This window comes from Stegostoma tigrinum, chromosome 37, assembly GCF_030684315.1.
Source record: "Stegostoma tigrinum isolate sSteTig4 chromosome 37, sSteTig4.hap1, whole genome shotgun sequence".
NCBI classification, from domain to species: domain Eukaryota; kingdom Metazoa; phylum Chordata; class Chondrichthyes; order Orectolobiformes; family Stegostomatidae; genus Stegostoma; species Stegostoma tigrinum.
Genome location: NC_081390.1, coordinates 20,181,795 through 20,197,432, shown reverse-complemented (window position 1 = coordinate 20,197,432; position 15,638 = coordinate 20,181,795). Strand labels below are relative to the sequence as shown.

General features: G+C 44.6%; 1 protein-coding gene across 5 annotated transcripts in view; it reads left to right on the top strand.

Annotated features, from left to right (window-relative positions):
• The window catches only part of zswim8 (zinc finger, SWIM-type containing 8), a 183,187-nt gene that overhangs the window by 97,502 nt on the left and 70,047 nt on the right, over window positions 1–15,638 (top strand). For all 5 annotated transcript variants that reach the window (XM_048563238.2, XM_048563242.2, XM_048563239.2 and 2 more), the window contains exon 6: window positions 13,820–13,927. In XM_048563238.2, the coding sequence (XP_048419195.1) occupies window positions 13,820–13,927 (108 nt within the window). The remainder of the gene's footprint in view (window positions 1–13,819; window positions 13,928–15,638) is intronic.

Sequence of the window (15,638 nt, the reverse complement as noted above, 5' to 3'; positions counted from 1 at the left end):
GAGCTGCTTGAGGAAGAGGAGGCATTGTTGTGCCGCCTTGACTGTCGCATTTATGTGGCAAGTCCAGAATAGACTGTTGGTTATTGTCAGTCCTAGAGCCTTGACACTGTGCACCCTCTCAACCTCTGTTCTGTTGTTGTAAATGGGGGTGGGCGTGACCTCCTCCCTTTTTCCAAAGTCAGTAATCAGATTTTCCGAAGAAGGGCCCTGACCCGAAACGTCAGCTTTCCTGCTCCTCTGATGCTGCCTGGCCTACTGTGTTCGTCCAGCTCTACTCTTGTGTTATCTCAGACTCCAGCATCGGCAGTTCTTGCTGTCTCTGATCAGTTATTTAGTTTTGCTGACCTTGAGAGAGAGAGAGAGAGATTGACCTCATTGCACCATCTCACTGAGCCCTCTATCTCCCTTCTGTATTTTGACTTGTCATTGTTAGACATCCGTCCTGCCGGGGTGGTGCTGTCAGTGAACTTGTAGATGGCTATCATTTGGAATTTGGCGACACAGTTGTGGGTGTACAGGGAGTACAGTAGGGGGCTCTGAATGCTCCAGTGTTGTGTTAATGTGATGGAGGTGCCATTCCTTGTCCTCACTGACTGCGGCCTGTGGGTCAGAAAGCTGAGGATCCAGTTTCAGGGGATGGAGCTGGGACCAAGATGTCTCAGTTTTGAGATCAGTCTGGAGGGGATAATGGTGTTGGAGGTGGAGCTGTAGCAATTTGTGGCTTTTCTTGAAAACTGTGACTTTTTCCGCCTTAATTCTTCCCAGGAAGAAGCTATTTAACTTTTTTTTTACTTGGTCTTTTTTTCCTTCCACAAGTAAGACCTTCGTTGTCAACAATCCTTTTCCAAATCCTTTGTCTGTAATTTCTGCATAATTCATTTGTGTTCTGTTTCAGTTCAAACTAACTCTATTTCCTCAGGAAGGCTTTTCTTGTCGATGACCACCAACAACTTGTATTTGTGTTGTGCCTTTTTAATGCAGTACGATGTCTCAAAAATCTTAACAAGAGCACATGCCAACCAACATTTGATCCCAAACCACACAGCAGGAACCATGGCCCAAAGCTTGGCCAAGAGAGTGGGTGGGGTTTGGAGTCTTTTGGAGGTAGGGGAAGAGTTTGAGATACCATGTTTAGTCTTTGCACTTCCAGAATTTAGGGTCTTGGTCGCTGAAGGCACCACTGCAGCTGGGGTTTGTAGGGACAGTGAAAGTTAGAGGTCTGTCAATCAATGCAGAAGAAAACACACAAATTTTGAAGGCTTTGGTGACCCTGGGTTGGACTTCAGAGATTTCTGTTTGAAGTCCCGTACAGTTTGTGTACTGAGGAGCTTGAGAAAGCAGAATCTAGAGAACCCATGTCTTTTTCTCTCTGCAAACAATCAGTTGAATTTTGACTCCCCTCTCTCACTCAGCGCTGCGGATCTCGGACGCTGATGAACCTCAGCCGATTGAAGTGAACGTGATTGGGGAAGGGCGGAGGAATGCGACTTTCAGCAGGATGCAGCCTCCGATAACCAATGCTGTGGAAACCTGGGTTGGGAGAATCGTGTCAGCAAAGTATGAGGAGACAAAATAAATCACTTAAGTTGGAAGATACTTAAGCATCGATTAACTGTTAGTGCAACAAATGTGGTTAGCAACCTGCCAGGGGCAAATGGAATGATTCTTCTCTTCGTAGAATCCCTACTGTGTGGAAACAGGCCACTCAGCCCGTTGAGTCGGCACTGATCCTCTGAAGAGCATCCCATCCAGTACCACCGCTCCACTATCCCCGTAATCCTGCATTCCCCCATAGCTAACCCACTCAGCCTGCACTTCCTTGAACATGTGGGCAATTTCCCATGACCAATCCACCCCAACCTGCAGATCTTTGGACTGTGGGAGGAAACCCACATAGACGCTGGGAGAATGTGCAAACTGCACGCAGTCAGTTGTCTGAGGATGGTATCGAACTCGGGTCCCTGGCTCTGTGAGGCAGCAGTGCTAACCACTGAGCCGCCGTGCCAGCCCAAATGCTTGTTCGTGGCAGGAAGGTTACATGAGCAGGAAGTGAAAACGTGTTCACTCACAATGGACGCCCAACAGTAATGCAGGTGGATATGTTAGACCAACAGGCTGGCCAATTTCAAACAGTTAGTAGGTTGCAGCTTCAAAGTAACATTCTGAGAGAGTGACTACAGCTGACCTGCCAAGTTTTCCAGAATGGTCATGTACATGTTGTGTATATTGCCCTTGTTGCAGCCTCACATGTTTAAGTGGGAAAATTGGTGACGCAAATAGGGCCCAAGTTTTGAGAAGCAGCGGTACTGATGGGTAAAATGTCCTGTTTAAACCTGCTGAGCTTCGCTTGTACAATGACTGTATATATAAAGTGTAAATCATGGAAGTGATTCTGATCTATTCATTGGCTGCAAAAAGCTGAATTGTAGGATTAATGCCAATGTTAAATGTACAGCAGTACATCTTCTTAAGAGCTTTGGCACCATTATCCATGTCGTGACATTTAATAATGGTGTTGTGACATATATTACTGCTTTCACATTGAATTCAAACCCGGAAAGTATTGCCTTTATTAATATACAATTTTCTCCGCCCCCCCCCCCCTCCCCCTTTAGTAAGAACCTGGCTCTCGTGATGGGTGGGGGAGGAGAATAAAGGGATTTAAGATGACAGCATTATTATTCCCCTTCCTACCTCACAACACATTCTCCCTCCACTTCTTTTGGCTCTGTGGCCCTCTGTATCTGTCTCTTGCCCCACCGGCGACAGTTTTAATAAGGAGTTTAGAGTCCCTGTAGGGCAGAAGCAGGCCAATCAGCCCATCGAATCCACACTGACCCCTCCGAAAGGATCCCACCCAGACCCGGCCCCCTACCCCAACCCCGCGTTTCCCATGGCTAACCTACCTAGCCTGCACATCCCCAGACACCATAACCAATCCGGCTAACCTGCGCTGTTTTGGACCATGGGAGGAAACCCACGCAGATACAGGGAGAGCGTACAAACTCCGCACAGACGGTCATTAAAACTTTAGGCCTTGAGTGACCATTCTAAGTTGCTGATCGATTGGACAGACGACTCAGTCAGTTGCTGAATTTCTAGTTACTCGGCTCTGCAGGTGTTTTCATAGTTATGTTGCGGAGCACACGGCAAGGAGCTGTCAGGGCAGATCAGTCTCTCAACCACCTATTTGCATTCTGTCAAGCCAGGCTCTTCACTGAAGTTGATGCTGGTGAATACTAGGCCATTGCTTCTTTGCTTCCCACCTCCCCCTCACCAGCTTGCGTGAATCGAAATTGTGGCTGATGTTGTGCCATTATTTAGGAAAGGTGATGAGGAACACTGGTGAGTCAGCGGTGGGTAAGTTGCTGGAGGGGATTCTGAGGGACAGGATTTGCATGCATTTGGAGAGGCAAGGACTGATCAGGGGTCGTCGACATGGCTTTTTGTGTGGGAAATTGTGTCTCTCTTTTTTTTGAAGAAGTAACTGAGAAAATTGATGAAGGCAGAGTGGTGGAAGTTGTCCATATGAGCTCCAATAAGGTGTTCAACAAGGTTCCACATGGTAGACTGATTGGCAAGGTTGTATCATGTGGAATCCAGGGGAGCTAGCCAATTGGATACAAAATTGGCTTGAAGTTAGGAGACCGGGTGGTGTAGAGGATAGTTTTTTCAGACTGGAGGCCTGTGATCAACAGTGCTGGGTCCATTGCTTTTCGTCACTTATGTAGATGATTAGAATGTGAATGTAGGAGGTATGGTTAATAAGTTTGCAGGTGACACCATTTCTCATGGCTAACCCACCCAGCCTGCACCTCCCTAGACACTATGGGGTAATTTAGCATGACCAATCCCCCTTTACCTGCACACCTTTTGGACTGTGGGAAGAAACCGGAGGAAACCCACGTAGACATGGGGAGAATGTTCAAACTCCACACAGACAGTCACCTCAGGGTGGAATTGAACCTGGGTCCCTGGTACTGAGGCGGCAGCGCTAACCACTGAGCCACTGTGCTGCCGTTCGCAGATGTCTTGTTGCCCATGTGATGCTGATATCAGCTCACACTTGTAGCTACAAAGTTTTTGGTGTTACAAGCATGAGGATTGAAGATGAAAATAGTTGCATGTGCAGCAAGGCTGTCAAACCCAGTTAAGTCTGAGCCTTCAACAGTACAATGGGAGCACTTTCAGATCTAGAACATAGAACAGTACAGCACAGAACAGGCCCTTCAGCCCACGATGTTGTGCCGACCATTGATCCTCATGTATGCACCCTCAAATTTCTGTGACCATATGCATGTCCAGCAGTCTCTTAAATGACCCCAATGACCTTGCTTCCACAACTGCTGCTGGCAACGCATTCCATGCTCTCACAACTCTCACTTGAAGAAACACTTGATGCAGTGCAATGTATTGGTTCAGGACTGTTCTGCAGTGCTGTGTTTGCCCAGGGGTTATATGTTCAGCTTTCACAGTGTGTTGTTTTGGAGAGCTGGCTCCCAGTGCTCTCATTGGTAAGGAGATCTGTTGTTGCTTTGCCCACAGTGCTTCACTTCTCCCTTGACCGCTACCACCCCACCTCCAGCTCAGAGCCCCAATGTGAATTCATGCTGCCTCCAGCCTCTGCTCCAAATGAGACCAAGTGGGAAAAGATGCAGTCGGAACACACTGCTTATAAGTGAGCAAATGTGGATCGTATTTGAGAGAGCAGTTGATGCTTCTGTTGTTTTGTTTCAGTAATTTATCTCAGAGTTTTGTATTCAGGTTGTGCCATTGCATTCGGCTGTCTGGGTCCACAGGTTTGGAATTTCCTATTTAAACCTCCCTGTTATTTAACCTTTTTTTTTACAGCTTTCTCCTGTTATGATGCCCCCTTAAAACGTCTGTGATCAACCCAGCCTTTGGCCATCCGTTGCCCGTTCACCTTGAATGGCTCACTTGTCAGTCCTGCTATGAAAATGTTGCTGTGAAATGCCTTGGGAGCATATTACTTTGTGAAAGGTGCTATATAAATGCAGCTGCTAGACCTGATAGTGCTGGGAAATGATAACTGGGTTTTTACAGAAGGCATATCTAGAATCATAGAATCCTTACTGTGTGGGAGCAGGCCATTTGTCCCATTGGGTTCATGTTGACCATCTGAGGAACATCCCTGCCAGACCCATTTCTCTACTCCATGTAACCCTGCATTTCCCATGACCAACCCACCAAGCCTACACATCCCTAGACACTATGGGCAATTTAGCATGGCCAATCCACCCTAACCTGCACACCTTTGGACTGAAGGATCGACGTCTGGAGCGTGTCCATCTCCTCCCGGATCAGGACTTGACTCTGGAAACTTATGTATTGATGCATTTTAAGTAGGGTCAGCGGGGAAGATGTAAACAGTCTCCTAGTTAAGACATATGTTCAAAAATAAAACAAAGAACTGCAGAAAAAACAAAACCATAAATTGTTGGAGAAACGCGACAGCATCCATGGAGAGGGAGAAAAGCAAATTTAATGTTTCAGGGCCTGTGTGACCCTTTTTCAGAACAACATGAATGGTTCTGACTAAGGGTCACTGGACTTGAAATGTAAATTCTTGTTAGTCTGTCCACAGATGCTGCTGAAAAGGCTGAAAATATGTAGCGGGACAGTCAGCATCTGGAAAACCTTGATAGAAATGGTATTTTTGTTGCAAAGTCATCAGTAGAGAGAGTTTGATAAAAGGGAATCCCAAACATTATTCACTTTTTGTTTTCCTATCATGGACCTGTTTAGTTAGGTTTTCAGGTTTTCACCATGGAGGAAAAGTACGAATATGATCAAACCATTCAGTCACTCAAGTCTGTTGCCTTTTGTTTTTGATTTGGTCGTGGGATCTGGGTGTCAGTGTTGAGACTAGTGTCTGTTGCAAATTCCCAATTGCCTTTACAAGTCACAGAGTCACAGTACGGAAACAGACCCTTCGGTCCAACCAATCCATGCCAAACATAGTCCCAAACTAAACTAGTCCCACCTGCCTGCTCGTAGCCCGAATCCCGCCAAACTCTTCCTATTCATGTATTTATCCAAATGTCTTTTAAGCATTGTAATTGTACCCAGATCCACCACTTCCTCAGGAAGATCATTCCACATGTGAACAAACCCCTGTGTGAAAAAAAATTGACCCATGTCTTTTTTAAAATCTCTGTCCTCTTAACTTAAAAACGTGCTACCTAGTCTTAAAGTCCCCCCTTCTTGGGAAAGGGCAAATATCTGTTGTTGTTTGTTAAACCTCTGTAAGGTCACCTTTTTAAACCTCCTGTGCTCCAATGATGTTTAAGAATCCACTACATCGCACAGCTCAAGTAAGGATGACAGATGCTAGAATTGAGTCAGTTTTGCAACAATTGGTGATTCGTTTCATAATTTCCATGACTAGCTTTGTTCTAGATTTTAGAACTGAATTTGTTTAAATTCTGGCAGCTGCAGCGGTAGAGTTTGCACCCGTGTCCCCCACAATGTTAGCCTGACTTGGCAACATTTCCAAAAGGAGCTCTATTTTCTCACCCTACTCCCATGACACCGATTCAGCCAAAGTCCCACCCTGTTCTCTGTTGTGAATTTTGAAGTTGAATTGACTCCTCCGTCACAACACGTTCCCACTAGCCTTTGTATGAAGGAATACTTCCTGACATCACTGTTGAACAAGCTAGGTCTAACCTGAGCATCAAGCAATCTTCCAAAGTCGCCAAGCTTTGGGCTGGCATTTTTTTCATGAATTAGTTTCACAGGCTGAATTTTTTACCATGGGCCAGGATAAGGTTTGAGGCTGAAGGGACATCAATGTGACTAAAGGTTGTAATATGTCCACCTTTGTAAGTGTTGGCTTCACAGACATATATTTAATCTCCCTTCTAAGGTTTACATTAAGGGGAAATGGTCTAGTGGTATTATTGCTGGACTGTTAATCCAGAGACCCAGATAATTTGCTGGGAACCCACATTCGAATCCCACCACAGCTGATGGTGGAATTTGACATCAATAAAATTGAAGTGCAGTGGACCCCTGACAAATGGAAGTGTTAGCAGAAAGGTGCTAATGTTTGTTTTCTTCATTCATTAATGGGATGAGGGCGTCACTGGCTAGGCAGCATTTATTACCCATCCCTAATTGCCCAGAGGGCAGTTCAGAGTCAACCACATTGCTGTGGGTCTGGAGTCACATGTAGACCAGACCAGGTAAGGATGGCAGAATTCCTTCCCTAAAGCGCATTAGTGAACCAGGTGCGATTTTCCTGACAATCAACAATGGATTCATGATCATTAGATTCTTAATTCCAGATGTTTTATTAAAGTCAAATTCCACCATCTGCTGTGTTCCCACTTTCTCCCCATTCCCTTCACAACTATATCTAACTTCTTTTCATGAAAACTGTCATGCTTCTGGATTCAAGGCCGAGAGAAGTGGTTAAAATGCTCTGTGACATTTCGTGAAAATGAATTCAGTCAGCTCTGTAAATAAAAATATACAAAACCCCAACAGACTGAGCAGAGGGACCATATCCGATCTGGCTGACAGAGCTGCAGCTTTTATTTGTGTTGAGCCTTCACTGCATTAAAAAATTTGCAAGAGGATTCCCTGTAATAGGAACCATATATGAGATATTGCAACAGGGGCTCAAAACCTAGTCAGGGCAGTAGGAATTTTTCCACCTCCCTCTCACTAAAGTAGTCAATCCCACTGGCAAATCAGCAATACTCCTGTGCATGCATTTGCAAACCAGAATGTGTATTTTTGAATCGTGGTATGTTTCATGAGTAATACAGTTAGCATTTCTATATTACAGTGCAAAGGAGCTCATTGATCCCATTTACCACTGTTGGGTCAATACTGGAACTGCTTACTTTCAGCATATATCCCTTCTCTTACTTTGTACTATTTAGTATTTAGCTCCCACCTTAAATGGGATTACCGGTCTTTCATATTTTTTAAGATCCTTTTTAAGATGACCAGTGTCAAAAAGTAATTTCTGCCAGTTCTCAGCCTCTGCCCCTGCACCATCTAGTGGCAGAATTTTGGATCATAAACTTCCAGTTACTTGGAGTTTCTTGACTTTTAATACATTCACGGGACAAAGGTATTGCTGCCCAGGCCAGCATTTATTCCCCGTTTCAGAGGGTAGACTCATTGCTGTGGGTCTGGAGTCACATGTAGATCAGACCAGCTAAGGATGGGTCTATGGTGAAGGGTCTCGACCCGAAACGTCATCTTTCCTACTACTAAGATTGGCTTGCTGTGTTCATCCAGCTCCACACCTTGTTATCTAACATTAGTGAACCAGATGGGTTTTTTTCTGCCAATCGACGATGGTTTTCACACTTCTAATTCCAGATTTTTATTGAATTCAAATCTGCACCCTACTCACCTTTAACCTGCACCTGGAGCAGACGACGTTAACTGGCAATGTGCAGTGACTGACTGAAAGAGAAGATGTGATCCTTTCTGTGCAGAAAGTTCAGTGTAACAGTGAGAATGAAGTTTGATAGTTTTCAAGGTTTGTTCCACTCCCATTCCCAACAAACAACTTTAAAAATAACCTTTGATTAAAAGCTTCTTCAGCGAAGGGAGTGGAAAGGAAACAGTTTATTCCTTTGTCATCCTTTTTCGTTTTTAGAAATGCGAAATTGATCCAGCAGCAGCTTTCTGCTTCAGTGCGAGTCAAATGTTGCTTTTGGAAGCTTAGTATCGTGGGATCCAATTGCAGGCTAATTTACGATTGTTTGCTCTCTTATGTATCTTGTGTCCCTGCGTTGAGGTCAGAATGCCTTTCAGTAATTAAATAATCCACTGCGCTGGAACACAGTTTAAAAAAGGCTGACCTATAAATCTACTATCTTTCAGCACCGCCTTCCCTCAGTCACTGCTTTCAATTACCTTTGACAAATCTTTTTAAAACAACTCGAGTTGCTTGTGTGGTATCATATTTGAATTTCTATCAAGAATTCGATGTTAGTAAGTTGGCCACGTCTGGAAAAGCAGCAATTTCGTTTCATGGCCATGGGGATATTTACTGTCAAAGTCAGGCCCCTGACCAGGGAGAGTTGGCAGTTTTCTCCTCCAAACACTGTGTCTGATGACCAGCTGTAATTGATGCAAGTGTGTGATTTCAGTTGGATTTGACGCTGGGGGGATGAATTTAACATAATGCGGGTGGTGTTTGAATTCAGGACAAATGTTTCTAGAGCGGAGGGGCCCCCATTGTTGGTCCCAAAGCTGTGACAGGCCATTTGCTCAATCCAGTCCTACTTGTATTATGTGGATGTGGGCATTTGTAAAGGCGCACTATCCCATTGATGCACCAAGGGTCTAATCTAAATCCGAATGCCGAGGACAGTTTGTACGAGCAACCCAACATCTGTATGGAGGAATAACTCCATGGAAATCCACAAACAACTCGTAAATGCAAGGACACTCCTGACCTAGATTTTTCTTGTTTTGAAGAATTACGGGGTCTTTGTGGTCACAAGAGAGGCACACTGTGTCTGTCTGCATTTCAGTAATGTTTTCTGTGATGGGCAGAAAGCCCTACCTAATCGCCCTGTCCAGAGATGTTATTACACACCTTGAACTTCAGCCTCCCAGTCCAGGGTTAGGGTCACTACCGCTGCGCCACAAGAGGTAGTTTGATTCACTCTGGGTTCTTTTGCCTTCTCAGACAGTAAGCTGTGATAGAATTTGTGTCAATGGAATGCCTGTCCCCGGAGGACACAGGACAAGTGGATAGTTTTAAAGCACTGATGAAAGCAGACGGGAATATTTTCCTCCTGTGGCCAAATTAACGGGCGCGAAGTTAGGCTGGAACCGCACAGAATCATAGTTAGACTGCAGCTACTTTCTAATCAATCGGTTCAGTGATGTTATCACACACTGTGCTGCAACAGCCGTGTGTACTGTTTTTATTTCTCTTTTATCTTCAACCTGTTTTTATAATCAACCTGTTCAGAGACGTTATTATACACCCTTACAGCAGGTGAGACTTGAACCTGGGCCTCCCAGTCCAGGTGTGTGGATACCACCACTGCACCACAAGAGTCCCTTGTGCCCAGCTGCCATGGCAGCATTTATCACTGTGTTCAGTTGCACCTCAGTCTGAGAGGAAGGTCACAGGTTTTTGCTGTGGGTCTTACCGAGCGGATCGCCTCTCCACCAGACCATCTTTGTGATGAGACATCTCAGAAAACCGTGGAACCCGGAGTGTCGGCTTTGTCCTTATTTCTTTCCTCCTTTGCCACCTTCTATCCTGCTGTGATGTCCAGGCTTTTGGATTTGACACATAGTGCCTTTCTCATGATCACAAAAATAAGTCACTGCCATCTTGAGCAATGAGTAACACACTTGCCCTTCTGTCATTTGATGGCATAGCCATTACATGCTTATTATTAAAGGATGTAATCACAATCGAGCAGGTTTTGGGGAAAACGTGCAAAACTGGGAATAAAGAATTTTTAACACTGAGGACGGATCAGATACGTTGAGCTTGTAAAAGGTGAGGTGTACAAAAAATGAGATGTCTAAAGTGGATTGGAAAGACCTTTAGGGGAGAGACTTAGAGTAGTTGACACACAGACTGTAGAGGAGATTTTTTTTCTATCCCAGCTGGGTGGAAATGCACAGCCGGAGAAGGTGGTCAATGCAGGACACCACACTGCACCTTAAGAAAGAACACTTGAATAGCTATCATCGCCACCCCCTCTCTCTCTTTGTTTCAGAGCCTCCTTCCCCACCCCAATTTCTGAAAAAGATTCCAGGCCCGAAACGTCAGCTTTCCTGCTCTTGTGATTCTGCCTGGCCTGCTGTGTTCATTCAGCTCCACACCTTGTTATCTACACTTGAATATGCCCTTGATATGCCATAACTCTCAAGACTATGGGTCAAGTTATGGAGAATGGGGATTAGGCTGCAAACCTGTCTTTCTCTCTGATTCAAACAGCAATATCCTTTGTACTGTAAATGTTTCAGTGTTGTTATTTTCTTTGTAAAGTTAAAACTGTACAACCAACTAAAAACAGAAGATGCTGGAAAAACTCGGCAGAGCCTGCAGTTTTTGTGGAGATAGAAACAGAGTTAACGTTTTGAATCCAATAACTTTTTTTAGTTGGAAATCGGAGGGTTAGGATATCAAGCCTGACTCAGGCTGCAATGGGAGCTGGGAAGACAGGCACAAAGAAAGGCCATTCAAAGGTGACACACTGGCTCAGTGGTAGCTCTGCTGCCTCACTGCGCCAGGGACCTGGGTTCGATTTCCCCCCTCCAGTGACCACGTGTGGAGTTTGCATGTTCTCTCCGTGTCTGCGTGGGCTTTCTCTAGGTGCTCTGGTTTCCTCCCACAGGCTAGGGTGGATTGGCCATGTTCAATTGCCCATAGCGTCCAGGGACGTGCAGCCTTGCTGGCTTAGCTCTGGGAAATGCAGACTTACGGGGATATGTAGGATGGTGGGTCTGAGTGGGACGCTCTTCGGAAGGTCATTGTGGGTTAGATGGGCTGAATGGCCTGCTGCCACACTGTGGGCTCTCTATGATTCAGCTGCTTGAGTCTACTTAATGTCATCATGGGTAGATCTGTGTCTCAACTCCATTCACTTGCTTCGGCTGTAAGCGCCTTGTAGCAAAAGTCCATCAGTTTCTGATCTGAATGAGTATTTGAGTGAGTATCAGCTTTTTGTGTAGGAGAGTTCTAACCTTGTGTCACAATTTTACACGAGGTATTCCTTAACCTCTCTCCTGCATGGCCTGACTTTGCTTTAAGGCTTAGTGCCCTTGTCGTAGACTTTTTGCCAATGGAAGAAGCTGCCAAGCACGTTCTCCGCTCTGTACCGAAAACCTGATGGACTGCAATAACATAGTCCTTAATTGTCTACAACAAAGCCTGTTCCATTATCTCTTCTTAATCTCCCTCCATTTGGGCCTCTTAAAGCGTAAAGACTTGGTTGTTAACAGGCATTTGTAAAACAAACTCAAGATTAAAGATTCTGTTAATGAGCAATGGCTCCTCAGACAATTGGCATTGTTCCTGAGTAAACTGTATTCAATGAGGTAATGGTTGGCTTAATGCCATTACAGCACTGCCCCGGGGGAAAAAAATGAAGTTCGGGATTTTATTGTGTTCGATGTGCCGTCTAATGCTAGAGAAATTGAAAGCTGTCTCTCACCTTCTCTGACTTGCGTGCTCTCACACTCATGCATACAGAGACATCAGGAGAGTCACTAATTGGGGGTTGGGTAACTTAGCTGGCTGGACGGTTGGGTTTGTGATGCCACGTGGTGCCAACATTGTGATTCAATTTCCACACCAGCTGAAGTTGCCATGAAGGACTCTCCTTCTTATCTCTCGCTTCGTCCGAGGTATGGTGACCCCGTATAGTGACTCGGAAATCAAAGATGGTGGGAGGAGATATCCTGAGGGTGAACTAGCAAGTAATATAAAGCTGGACAATAAGAGCTTCTCTAAGTATAGTTTAAAAAAACGGTAAGCCAAGGTGCCCCATTAGTCTGGGGCAGTGATAATGGGAAACCAAGAATTGGCAAAGTAGTTGAATAAATACTTTGTATCAGTCTTCATGGTGGAGACCACTAATAGCATTCCAAAAATACTAAAGAAAGCGGCAAAAGGTGAAGAGGAAGTGAGCACGATTGCCTTGCCCTCTCCTGATTTCTATGAATACTTGAGTTTGTGTTCAGTTTAGGATTGTTGTTATTGTATAGATTTCAGACAGGACAGGCAGGATAACCTTAAGGCAGTTACATAATGTGATGACATATTCCAGTCTTCAGCTGCCTGCCTCTGTTCAGACACTCCCTCTCTGTGGTGGACCATGCACAGTGTCTTCAGTCGGTCATATGTACATAATGTTCAGTAAAAACTCAGACTCAGCAAGTCTGTTCATGACAAAGGTCAGTTTTGTTACAGAGCTTGAGTTTTTTTCTGCAGCAGCTGAGAGAGCTACATCTAGCAGCTTTCATCCCCAAAACCCCAGATTCAACAACTGAAAGCACAAACTAAAACCCTGGGACTGTGAGACTCTGAGTCCACCCACTCATGCTTCCTTTGTCTAATTTTAAAGGAACTCTACTTTCCATGGACTAGATATCTTTGCACCAGATTTACAACACCCTCCCTTCAAGAGAAGCAGGACAGAATAAATCTCTCTTTGAATCACATGGAGTCGCGGAGATGTACAACATGGAAACAGATCCTTCGGTTTGACATGCCCATGCTGACCAGATAACCTAAATAAATTTAGTCCCATTTGCCAACATTTGGCCCATATCCCTCTAAACCCTTCCTATTCATGTCCCCATTCAGATGCCTTTTTAATGTTGTAAATGTACCAGCCTCATTCTGTACATGCACCACCCTCTGTGTGAAAAAGTTGCCCCTTAGGTCCCTTTTAATTCCTGTCCCTCTCACCGTTAACCTATTCCCCAACCCTGGAAAAAAGACCTTTATCTATTCACCCTCTCCATGCCCCTCATGATTTTATAAACCTCTACAAGGTTACCCCTCAGGTTTTGATGCTCCAGGGAAAATAGCCCCTGCCTCTCCCTGTAGCTCAAACCGTCCAAGCCTGGCAACATTCTTATAAGTCTTTTCTAAACTCTTTCAAGTTTAACAGCATGTTTCCATAGCCGGGAAACCAGAATTGAATGCGGGATCTCAATGCGACACACTTCAGAGATTGTGAGTCACAGAAAAGCCTCCTGGCCTACTTTCCCATCAAGTCACCACAGACCATTCTCAGAACTTCTACTTGAGAAGAATGACTTTGTTTTGTTTTGCTTTGCTTTGTAGGCCTCGGCGGTGTGTTTGCGCGCTCCAGTGTCTGAATCGCTGTCCCGATTGCAAAGAGATCAGCTACAAAAATTCGCCCAGTATTTGATCAGCGAACTGCCCCAGCAGGTGAGGAGTCACAGACTTAGCCAGCAGAAGCCTTGGGAACCAGGCTTAAGCCCCACTGTGGTTCAGCAGTTCTTGTCTTAAATGAATAAAACTAGTTTGTAAAACAAAAACTAAATCAGAGTAAAACTTTTAAATAGTTTGACTTGTAACTGGTCAAAATAATCATAGATTAGCAAAATACTCTCCTGTCTATTTTTGGACAATGGCAAATGTTGGAAAATTCTTTAAGCAGATATGACATCATTTTAGGACAGTACTTTAGGCACAAAAAGCTGGAATATAGAACATTTGTTTCAGTAAACTATTTTTGAATGGTTTTTAAATGTATGTTCATGGCTGGACCATCATTTATTGCCCACTCTTAGATGGTGCTGAACAGCCCCTTTCAAATGGTGTGGGTCTGGAGTTGCAGATAGCGACAACAGATTCCCTTCTGTAAAGTGAACCAGGTGGGTTTTGGCAACCATCAACAGTCTCACCATCTGTCTAGCCTTGAAATCCAGGGTTTTTTTTTAAAAATAATTGAATTTGAATTTTTCCATGTGCCATGGTGGAATTTGAACCCCTATCCCCAGAACATTAGTCTGGGAGCCTGGATTATTAGTCCAGTGACATTCCTTCTACCCCACTGCCTTCGCTTTGTCATGTAATATCTCTTTTTTGTTTTAGCTTATGTCAAAGATATTTTCCACTTCCTGAATTTGTGGTGAGGCATTTTCACATCATTCCGTAATTTATGATATTCTGAAACCCAGAATTCTGGACCAGAGAGGGGTACACTATGATAAAGGTTTCCAAACAAAAAAGTTATATCAGAAACTTGGGAAATGAGCAAGTGGAATTGAAACAACAACAGGAATTACTAGAAAAGTTCAGCAGGTCTGGCAGCATCTGTGGAGAGAAATCAGAGTTAACATTTTGGGTCCAGTGTCACTTTTTATGCAGAAAATACCATGGCGGGGAGGGCTAAGGTGCAAATGATAGGTGGGGATACAGCTCAAGGAGAGATAAACAGTTGGACAGAGTGGGTGACAATCAGGACAGGAGGATGAATAACACACCCATTCGGGCTGCTGTTATTGTTCCAACTTCTTTGAGAAAAAGCAAGGCCTCAGAAACTGTTTATAAATTTTTAACAGACAGCCCCATGCTTCTCCATAAAACCTCACTGTAAAAAGAATACAAAATACACTTCTTAAAGCCATAGAATTATTACAGAGATACCTACCAGAAGATGAGATGCATGTAATAACTTACTTTGTAAAGTAAGAAAAGTTGTTAGCAGAAAGTATTAATACAACAAGAAGAAAGGTTCACCTGCACATCCGCCAATGTGTTATACTGCATCCATTGTACCCAGTGTGGCTTCCTCTACATTGGGGAAACCAAGCGGAGGCTTGGGGACCGCTTTGCAGAACACCTCCGCTCGGTTCGCAATAAACAACTGCACCTCCCAGTCGCAAACCATTTCCACTCCCCCTCCAATTCTTTAGATGACATGTTCATCATGGGCCGCCTGCAGTGCCACAATGATGCCACCTGAAGGTTGCAGGAACAGCAACTCATATTCCGCTTGGGAACCCTGCAGCCCAATGGTATCAATGTGGACTTCACCACCAGCTTCAAAATCTCCCCTTCCCCCACCGCATCCAAAACCAGCCCAGTTCGTCCCCTCCCCCCACTGCAGCACACAACCAGCCCAGCTCTTCCC